Source organism: Eucalyptus grandis, chromosome 1, assembly GCF_016545825.1.
Source record: "Eucalyptus grandis isolate ANBG69807.140 chromosome 1, ASM1654582v1, whole genome shotgun sequence".
Classification (NCBI taxonomy): domain Eukaryota; kingdom Viridiplantae; phylum Streptophyta; class Magnoliopsida; order Myrtales; family Myrtaceae; genus Eucalyptus; species Eucalyptus grandis.
The window spans coordinates 5,448,620-5,459,859 of NC_052612.1; the positions used below are offsets into that span (position 1 = coordinate 5,448,620).

The 11,240-nt window shown below is 39.3% G+C and overlaps 1 protein-coding gene across 1 annotated transcript; it reads right to left on the reverse strand.

Annotated features, from left to right (window-relative positions):
* Positions 1-201: 201 nt before the first annotated feature.
* Positions 202-6,784, reverse strand: LOC104452341 (MLO-like protein 15). The gene is made up of 14 exons (XM_039309681.1): positions 6,649-6,784; positions 6,483-6,540; positions 6,164-6,387; positions 5,692-5,808; positions 5,547-5,601; positions 5,358-5,431; positions 5,180-5,251; positions 4,957-5,093; positions 1,993-2,042; positions 1,516-1,556; positions 1,096-1,296; positions 925-992; positions 745-808; positions 202-643 (listed from the first exon to the last, which is right to left on the reverse strand). The coding sequence occupies exons 1-14, from the start codon at positions 6,772-6,774 to the stop codon at positions 389-391; spliced, it is 1,542 nt and encodes a 513-aa protein (XP_039165615.1). The 5' UTR covers positions 6,775-6,784; the 3' UTR covers positions 202-388.
* Between the last annotated feature and the right edge of the window lie 4,456 nt (positions 6,785-11,240).

Here is an 11,240-nt window from a genome sequence, read left to right on the forward strand (position 1 = left end):
TCTGCTGGTAAAGGGATTGCAAGGGTGGGGCCAGAGAATACTAGGTTTAGGATTTGATCCCTGTGAGCACCGCACACATATGCACATAGAATAGAGGAGTGGGACAAAAAAAAAAAAAAATTTGACTATTGTTGTTAAATTAACATAATTTTTTTCTCTTTAAATCAATTTTTTTAGTGAGAAATCACATTTTTACCTCCACTGTCATCACTCAAATCGTCCAAATCAGAGTAGCCTCAAAGATGATGACCAAAATAGTTAAGCAGTATGAATTGAGATAAAAAAGGATGATTGTCCGAAGAGACTTGCTCTCGTCATGTGTACATGTAGCGTAATGCCAACGGAAAAAATAGAAGGAAACATGTTTGGACTAAATCCATTTCAGCTCTCAATTGTTTTTCGCCTCTGATGTACATTCTCGGATTGCTGGCGCTTCGATGTCTGCTTTGGTCTCTAATTCCACTTCACCACCTTTCATCTGCTCGGTTGTTCCTGCAGACCTATGTCTGGAACCATTTTCGGCGCATTCATTTGTGGCCACCCTCTTTGATTTCCTTCCATTATACCAGTTCCAAATCTGGGTCACAATCCACATGTCTTCCTCTTCGCTGGAGTGGTTCTTGCCCGAATGAATATCTCGACACTGAACCGAAAAAAGGGTTTGCATATCGATTCCAATCATTAGTATACAAATTTAAACTCTGGCTTATCACAACTCATAAGCATGTCGTAGGTTTGTCATACCTGTGACTTCATAATTGCGTATAGGGGTAGCGTTCTGTAGATGCACATGAACTGGACAAAGGCTCTGTGCAAAACATGCTACGAAAGTCAATTTGATTGACGTAGGCGTTCGTATAATCGATCTAATATGGCACATAGGGATAATCGAAGGATAAGGATATGAGCAATCAGTAGCCTTACCCGATTACTATTCTTGAGACAGCAAAACCAGCCCTTCCCATGATGCAGGAGTGAAAATCATATTGGAACTGCATAGAGATACGAGAAAGCAATATATAGTTGGAATTGCCCCAGTATGGCAAGACTTAGCTTAATACCAACGATGATAATCTGAGGCATATTGAGGCTCACCAATACAAAAAAGAAGAAGATAAGCTCTAGGGAGTTCTGAAATAGCACGATGTGAATCAAGTGGAGGACGAATTGATGCTTACGGAACCAGAAATAACCCCTTCGAAATTTGACAACCTCCTTTTCGCTCTTTTTTTGGGCGACCTCTTCTGCAAGTCGTGTTATCATACGCTCCAGTATGGTGCCGGCAATGAGCAAAAGCTGCGCGGAAGCGAGAAACCTAGTTAGATGTGGAGTCTTTTTATTTCCACTGGGGAAATAAACATATCTTTTCAGAAATTTACAATATGACACGTCTTGTTATTTAGATTGAAATGTTTCTTAAGGACACTCAGTCTCTGGAATGAATTCCAGGATGAGAAAAATGCCATATCTTCAAGGGCCAGCAAATATAATCACCCGTAATATATCACTACTTACAGTCAACGGAATGAAAGATATCCAAAAGTACGCATGCCATCCTGCAAAAGTATAAAAAAACTTGTCAAGACATAAATGGAGATATGATATGAGAGCTTCATGAAGGAATTTTTGCTCACCAAGATCTGCTACTGGAAAATCTTTGGTTAATAGACATTTGGAACAAAATGTGTTGACCTTCATCATCCTTCTAATGATGAATTATTTTCAGTTGTCACTTTTTATTTAGAGATGGTTGTAGTGTCTAATCAATTTCATTTGTTACCGGACCATTAAATTTCAAATGCAATCTCTCTGGTCAATCGATTGGCATTTGTCCTCATGCTAACAAGTTCGCCAGGTTCTATGCGCTACATGATAGTAAGGGAATATCACTTCGTGGACCAGAAAATATCAATTTCAGCGTAATTCGATAAGTGAATATTATAACTTTCATCAACAATATAATGCTGCGTAACATGTGCCTGAGTCACTCACCTGCCACATTCACCAGCAGAAAGATCACTGCAAATATCCACAAGTACCAACTGCAATGACCAAAAACAGAAACCAACAAGCCAAGAGCTCAGCACTTTCTGTTTCTTGTGATAAGCCATAGTGCACTTTCTGTTTACTACTGCTTTAATTCTTCACTCTCTTTGATTTAACAAATGGTTAGTGTCAATAAATAAATAAAAAAAGACCCCTGACTTTTGTTTTAAGTAACTTGCTAATAATTTACCAACATTTCTTATAGTTTGGGATTTACCAATCCTTGTACTAATTTACCTACTTTTACAAATGTTTCGAATATACTAACTCTCATATGATTACCACCCCAAATTAAAGTGAATTACTCACACACATTTAATTATTTTTTTTCATTTACTAGCTTTTCTATTTAGCCATCCACTATTGCGTTGGTTTGCAACCCATATATTTATTAACTTTTGCTAGAAATTGCCAATGTAAATTTATGTAACTCACCAACTTTTTTCTAATTAAGTTAACGCATAGTATTGGCTTGCCAACTCTCAATAAGTTACTTGCCGAGTCCATTTTTCTTTTGATTACCAATATTTATAATATTTTACCATCTTTTATTTACCTTTATTAACTACAACTTGGACTTATCAATTCTTATATGAATTTACTGACTTAATTTTTTTTTTGGTAAAATGTAATAGGTATATAGACTTTTGCACAAAAAGCTATACAGAAGTACAACAAAGGGAATTTTCTCACACTTAGAAGGACAGAAAATCCAAATGAGTGGAAGGGGGCCAGGGCCAAGGGGAGAAAAAAAGGGGGAGGGGGGGAAGAGCTGCAAGAGAGATACATTGCAGATAAAAGCAGCAGCAAAAAAGGCCAAGACAACGGCCAAGGGCAAAGAGCACACAACATTGTGGCTCGCACAAGGAAAAGACACAAAGAGGAGAAGAATAGGAGAGACACCAAGATGGGAACCCAATCCGCAACATCAGGATAGATTCGAGAGAGATCTATCAGAAGTATCAACCAGAATACCGAGATGGGGCAATGTAGCAAAGGATAGCTTCATAGGTTGGGGTTCCCATGAATTTGTGTAAGTTTTTAATATTTATTTGGTTCTTTTTAATTTACCAACTTTTTCAATTGGGTTATTTAACTAGGGAAAAGAATTGATAAATAACTCAAATGAAATGTTGATAATGTCATATAATAGTTGAATTTATAGGCATTTTTAAGAAAGGTAAAGTTGATCGAAAGATAAAATATTTTTCTTTTTCATAAATAAGATAAGTTAATAAGTTGAAAAAAAATTGGGTAACACAAGACTAACAGCTAACCTAGTCATTAGAAAAAAATGTCGTTAAGCAGTATAACTGAAAGTGATAACTCAATAGTAAAGTTTGTAAAATTTGGAAAAAATAAAAAGAATCAACATGTTGGTAAGTAACTCAAATAAGAGTTGATAAACCAAAATTAATTGGCAACTCATAATGGAGAATAATCACAGAAAAACAGTTCATTGTTTGTTATAATAGATGGTAAATCTAAGACGTTAATAAATAAAGTCAATAAAATTTGGTAATTCGAAATAGAATAAACTATCCTCAATATCGTCACTATCATAGTAACTTAATCAAAGAAATTTGCTAATCACTTTGATTAAGGTTGGTAGTTTCTAAAAGTATTTGGTAAATTTTAAAATAAGCAAGGCCAATAAATGTAACAACTCAATAGAAAAGCTGATAACTTAATAACAAGAACAAATAAACGTTAGTAAAAAACCTAAATGGAGTTGACGGCCCAAAATTATTCGGCACTTAATCATAGAAAAGTTGGTAAGTGACACAAATAAAAATTGGTAATGTCACATAATAGTTGGTATTTAAGCCATTGGAAAAAAGGTAAATCACCAAAAGTTGGTACACCCTAGAAGAAGTTTTTGTTTGGGTGGAGATGAAAGAAGTTAGTTGTTTGATTTAAACTAAATAAACATTGGTAACTAATCCAAGCAAGAGTTCACAAAACCATAGTTTTTAAATTAATGAACAAATTTGGTAATCACTCTAATTAAAATTGGTAATTTCTGAAAATAATAGTAAATTTAAAGAATTGGTAAGAAAGATAATTAAAAGTTAGTAACAGTACAATTAAGATTCGTATTTCAATAGTTGGTAAATTTAACTGGATTGTAACTAACGCTAATAACAGGTAGCAACTCAATAGAGAAGTTGCTAAATTTAAGAAAATAAATAATTGCAAAATCGTAAGCAACTCAGATGAGAGATGATAAATCAAAAATAGTTGGTAGGCTAATAAAAAAAAATTGGTAAATTCATATAAGAGCTGATAATTCAAGAAGTTTGTAAGAAAGACGAAAAAGGTTGGTAAAAAGATTTATAAATAAAAAAAAAGCCAACTAAACGTTGGTAAGTAACTCGAAACTAGTTGATAATTTAATCAAAAAAGAATTAGTAAGTTACCAAAAAATGTTAATAAATTCATAAAAGAGTTGGCAAATTTGAAACATTAATAAGAAAGGCAAAACTAAAGACTGTAAAAGATAAGAAAAGTGGGTAATTTGTAAACTATTAAAAATAATAAAAAATAATAAAAAATAATAATAATAATAATAATAAAATGAGTTAATAATTTCATAAAAGTATCAGTGAAATACCTACAAGTTACCCAAAAATTAGGAAATAGTATTTCTTTTTTACCAAAAGATTTTTTACACTTATCAACTCTATCATAAATCCGTGGACACGAAAAAAAAATCCGTTTTTCGGGACCAGATTAGAAAGAGAATAGCAAAAGTGTCCAATGAAATAGATTTCTTTCTTGTCAATCTAGTTAGATATCTCCTTTCTCCTTTTCCATCATTTTCTATTCCATTATTTGCTTGTCGAGTTATATTTTCCAAAATCAAAAGAACGCTTAGATAGCTAGAGAGGGGAACTAATCAGTAATTACCCGATTCCAACAATTTTCTCAAAATCCTTTCTCACGACATCGATTATGGAGTTCTGAAATTCTTCCTTCGGCTGATGCGAATCGCGTGCCTGTGGAGAAGACTGAAAATCTTCCCTCGGCTTATCGACATCGCGTGCCTGTAGAGAAGACGTAAGTTTTGCGTAAGCCGTTTCACAGAAATAGGGCATAAGACGAGTTACACGTTTGCAGAAGAATGGCATACCATGAAATTCAAACGAAGCGCGAGATACTCGAATTTGGTCACAGAAGGATAAAACTGCTTGAAAAACGAACACTGCAACATACCAAAATGTATAAAGAGAAATCTATAGCTCGACATGAACTTCTTCAATGAAGAGTATTGTTGCATTATATATCAAGAGACTCGTAGAGACTATTACCATCCAGCCAAGCCCTTTCGATTTTTTTCCTAGGTTAGCGAGACAACCTCGGTCTTTCTGCTCCTCTAGTAATTCTGCAGCTCCAAACGATATAGATATGACCACTTCAATCAGATTCGCAAGAAACGGAGATGGTTCATACCAGAAATTCGCGAAGTAAATAGGTCTAGTGTGAGGGTCTTCGCTTACCTTGTTGCAGTTTGTGATAGTCATCATGATTGGCCAATTTGTTCCATTGATGTATCTAATGAACACAGCAACGTGGAAGGCGGGCGTCATGGAATTGGTCCGATAAACGTTGGTAGAGATATGGAATGTAGTATGCAAGCCATACCTTTTCGTATCCAAGCACTATCTTGATCACACATAGAATCACGTGGAAGGTACCTAGCACAAATATGAAGATGTCCAAGTGATGGAGAGCTTCAGCCGTCAGCAATGGCACCTTCCCCTAGAAAAGTAGAAGTTGCACCAGAAATATCTATCATAAGATATAAATTATATCTCTTTCTCGTATAATCTTCGGATCACTGTCTCATAAGCCCGAAGATGTGCAGAGACTTGATTATGTCGATTTATTTAAAGATACATCGGACTATTGATGGATCTTTGAAATACATAATCCGATTATTTAGTATGTTCAATTTACAGTGCAATGTCCTATTTCATAAACAGATCAGTAAACTGGCATTTATGTCTCTGGCAGTACTTAATATCATCTCCATCGTCAGGGTAAGGACAATACATAAAAAAGAGCGTTAATGAAGACAGAGCTTCAAGGGGGCGGGGCGGGGACATAAAATCACCTTTTCAGCGCAGAAATCAGTTGAAGGAGAAGTCTCGACGAGGAGGCGGCGTCCTCGCGTTTCACTGGACCGAAAGAAATTAGTGAAAAGGGCTGTGGTGGAAGAAGATTCGAGCTTCTTGCAAGGAAGCCACACGTTGGCAAGCCTCTCCGGTATGCAGATCTTCTCTATTCTAGTTTGGAACACCGCCAGGAGCAGCGATATGAACCCCAGCAGCATCAACTCTGCGCCCCCACCAACAACGTTAATGTCAAATTCATATGCGTATCCGTAAGAATTCGGCGTTGTCAAAGGAAGGGGACAAAAATAGATCCTTCACCTTCTTTGATCTTTCGAAAGGCACCGACAAGCGTCTTCCATTCAGACTTGTTTAAAAGCTGCATCAATTCGACGGTAAACTCAATGTTAAGTTACGCAAGCAATCTTTGATATGGTATTGGAGCTTAGTCTTTAAGAAGGTGATACGAGCGAAAAAAGACGGACACCTGGCCAACACACTGTAGGAATTTATCGACAGCAAGAGAAATCAGGACTATACTGAAGCAAACTAGAGCCACCACCCACGACGGCGTAAACTCCAGCGTCTTCCCCTCTACTCCGCTATACGCCATTCTCTCTCTCTCTCTCTCTCTCTCTCTGTGCGCGTTTTTTATGTGCCCGCCTCCCCGTCCTCACACACCCATATATAGGATGACATTGACGTGTAAATGTGTGCGCATGTGGTACACTCATTTGTTAAATAGAATACCAGCGGACAAGAACATGGCAATAAAGAACTTGAAAATCGCTCTTCCAATGCCCCAAACAACACCTCCTCCCGTTGACTCTGGTTGATCACTAGAAAGCGGGGAAATTTTGTAATGCATACTTTACTGGGACGGGAACGAGGCAGCTCATGCAAAATTGATTTAACCTAGGCCTCTGACACGAGAATGTGCAACTTAAGCTCGCATTCATAGTCATCTATGCAGCCTTGTTCTTGTTCCTCTATTGTTGCGATCATCAGATTTTGGTATTCTAGGTGTAATTTGGAGTTCTTGTTCCTATTTGGAACGGATGTAACTGTTGAAGAGTTTATGGAACGCAGTCCAAAAGGCGGGCTCGAATTGAAAACTCAATTCGACAATATTTCGATGAGCCGAGTTGTAATGTTCGATCTGGATAGAGCCATGGGGCCTGCAATACCAAATGGAAATGTTTGGCTCAGAATGCAATGTTTCGGCCAAATCAAGACATATATCTGAGGTCGTTTTTGGCCTCAAAATCTATCTTTTTGACATGATTCGGGTGGTTTTCTAATTTTGTAGTGTTTAATTGCATATTATCCTGCCTTTTGCTATGACAAATAGGATTTCTTTAAGATTTCTTAAGTAATTGTGCCAACTTGCGGGTTATCTATTTTCACTGGCTCACTGTTCCAGGATTTCTAGCCTATGACGCACTGACATGTTCTAGGAACTTCCATGTTGTGTTGGACACTCCGACACATTTAGATGCATTTTAACACGCGGTCAACATGTGTCAGATTCCAACATGTGATCAACTTTTCTCAACATGTTCCGAAACACATGTCTGGAATTGCAAGAGGCGTGGGTTTTCAAGGCGAGTCTGCAAGTGTGAAGGACATTGAAGAAGGCGATGGAAAGAAGGTGAGGGCAAGGGAGTGGAGGCGAAGCTGCAACTGCAAAGGAGGGAGGGTCAAAGGCGAGTGATTACAATAAGGCGATCAAAAGGAAGAGGTTGTGGGAGGAGGAGGAGGTAGCTGCTAGGGTTTTAGCAAGAAGAAGAGTAGAAAAATGAAATTAAGAAGGGGGGGGAGAACAAGGGAGAGGAATGTGGGACGGAGGTAAAATAAATGGGCGGTAGGACTTTTTACCCGGGGGATGGGGGAGAACGAGGGAGAGGAATGTGGGACGGAGGTAAAATAAATTGGCGGTAGGACTTTTTACCCGGGGGAGGGGGAGGGGAGAGGGGGAGAATTGGCGGTAGGATTTGAATTTTACCCGGGGAGGGGGAGAACGAGGGAGAGGAATGTGGGACGGAGGTAAAATAAATTGGCGGTAGGACTTTTTACCCGGGGGAGGGGGAGAACGAGGGAGAGGAATGTGGGACGGAGGTAAAATAAATGGGCGGCAGGACTTTTTGGGTTCGGAAAATAAAAGCATTGAAACAAGTTTTTACGGGGGAGGGGTGGGGGTTGGGAGGTTGGTCAAAAAAATAAATAAATGGGACTAAAAGGTGATTTTAAAAAATAAAAGCATTGAAGTTAGTAAATAAAAGGTAATAATAAATTTTGCTCATTGTAGAATATTATAAGTCTATTTAAATAAATTCATTCTAATCTCTTGTTAGTTATTAATTTCATCAATAATTTTTGTTAAAGTTAGTTTTTTATTATTTATTTATTTATTTGTGAATTTGAATCAAATTAATTAAAAAATAAAATATTCATTTAATATATAATGTGCCCCAATGTGTCAAAATTCTTTATTTTTGAAAAATAATGTGTCGGTGTGTCGTATCGCGTGTTACGTGTCGATACTACTTAGTTCAACGAGGTTTATGGTGATTTTTTTAGCTAACAATTTACCATAATCTTTTCGGGATTCTAGATTGCTTATAACCTTTTTTTTATAACTAAAAAGAAAAAATCAGCCGACTGCGAGAATTAACAATTATCTTTTCTTGTTTCCCCTGCACTACCTACAATTTTGATTGCCTCCATGTTTTTCGCGCTCTCACATAAACAGAGGATTAAAAAAAAGACCCGGATGGAAAGACTTAAGACACTGCTTACAATTTTTATTGCCTCCATGTTTTTTCGCGCTCTCACATAAACAGAGGATTAAAAAAAAGACCCGGATGGAAAGACTTAAGACACTGCTTACAATTTTTATTGCCTCCATGTTTTTTCGCGCTCTCACATAAACAGAGGATTAAAAAAAGACCCGGATGGAAAGACTTAAGACACTGCTTACAATTTTTATTGCCTCCATGTTTTTCGTGCTATCACCTAAACAGAGGATTAAAAAAAGACCCGGATGGAAAGACTTAAGACATATACAAGTTATAATTGAACCCTCAACCAGGTATGTTCATCATTTAAAAGTTATCTTATTATTTATTTTCTTTAGAAAAAATGTTTGACTATGTCAATTTCACGCTTAGGTCACTCATTCGAACTCTTTGCTCATATGTATTAAATGACGATTGGCGGGGCATTGATGAATTCGTAGTTTATCAATACGAGGTGAAGGGTTTCATGTAATAATTAAAAGGGGAAAAGTGCCAAAACAGTCCTAAACCTTTTTCATTGTGCCGATTTAGTGCCGATTTGGTCCTAAACCTTTTTAAAAAGTGCCGATTCAGTCCTTTCCGGCCAATTTGGCCGGATTTTGCTGACTGGACGCCGGATTTTGCTGACTGGACGCCGGCCGGCTGACGTGGACAACTTTTACTAATATTTTAATATTTTTGAATTTTTTTATTTTTATTTTTATTTTTATTTTTATTTTTTTATTTTTTTATTCTGTTCTTCTTCCTCCAGCCGGTCGCCGGACCTCGGCGACCGGCCGAGGCGACGGCCGGCGAGGTCGAGGTCGACCTCGCCGGCCACCTCGCCTAGTGGCCGCGGGGGCGACCTCACGCGGGGCGGCGAGGGCGAGCCTCGCCCACCCGCGCGAGGCCGCCCTCGAGGCCTCGAGGCTCGCCCTCGTCGGATCTGGCGAGGGTCGAGCCTCGCCCATGGCCGGCGAGGGCGAGCCCCGCCAGCTTGCCGGATCTGGCGAGTGAGGGGGTTTGAGCAGGGGGAGAGAGTCGGAGGGGGTAGACCGCCGGCCACCGCACCTGAGCCGCGGCCGCCGGCCTACGGCCGCGCTTGGTTTCAAGCGCCGAAGCTCCGGTAGGCCTCGGTCTTTTTTTGTGCCTTGCGTTGGTCGGACCAGGCCGGAGCTCGCGGTCTTCAAGGATTCGGTTCGAGATCTGAGGGCGTTCGATCTGGGCGGGACCTGAGAGAGAGAGAGAGAGAGATCGAGAAAGAAAGAGAGAGAGAGTTCTCTCCCGGCCAAGCCGAGGAAACCCTGGCCACGTGAGACCACCGCCGCAATGCTGCCGCCCGATGACGTCCACCGCTGCTCGCCGACTCGCCGCCATATCCGGCGAGCTGGCGCGGCTCGCCCTCGAGGCCCTTGCCGCCCAGCCGCCCCGCGCCAGCGGCAAGTTGGCCGGCGAGGTCGACCTCGACCTCGCCGGCGTCGCCTCGGGCCGATCGCCGAGGTCCGGCGACCGGATGGAGGAAGAAGAACAGAATAAAAAAATTAAAAAAAAAATTAAAAAATATTAAAATATTAGTAAAAGTTGTCCACGTCAGCCGGCCGGCGTCCAGTCAGCAAAATCCGGCGTCCAGTCAGCAAAATCCGGCCAAATTGGCCGGAAAGGACTGAATCGGCACTTTTTAAAAAGGTTTAGGACCAAATCGGCACCAAAAAAAGGTTTAGGACTAAATCGGCACAATGACAAAAGGTTTATGACTGTTTTGGCACTTTTCCCTAATTAAAAGTAATTAGATTGTGACCAATAAACAAAAATGAGAAAAAAAAAAAAAGGACTTCAGCTTCAAATAACGTTAGTTGGGGAATATTTGTATGGATTGCCAACATTATCGGTCAATGTTAAGGGGAAACAGAAAGACAGTCGGTCCATGTCAATTAGTCAATTTTTTTTGTTAATCCAACTGTCCAGTGAATTTCAGTGGGATAAAATAGAATGGTGGAAACAATTATCGATATTTAGCTGTAATTGTCCAAAGAGAAGGGAGTTGACTATGAGCATTGCCAAAAGGGTATTGAAACAGGAGGCAAAGTTAAGAGAATAGCATTGTGATGTATTTAGTAGTATTTCGAATGTGGTACAAAATTCTAGATTCAAATGATGTCCATGAATGCGGATAAATTGCTCCGTCATCGTTTACCCGATAACGGTCGATTCATGAGTGGTGAGTCATGAGTGGTGAGTGTGGGCACCAAGATTACTACGAGCTAAGGACCTCTTACTGCATAATTGATGCCACGCCACATTC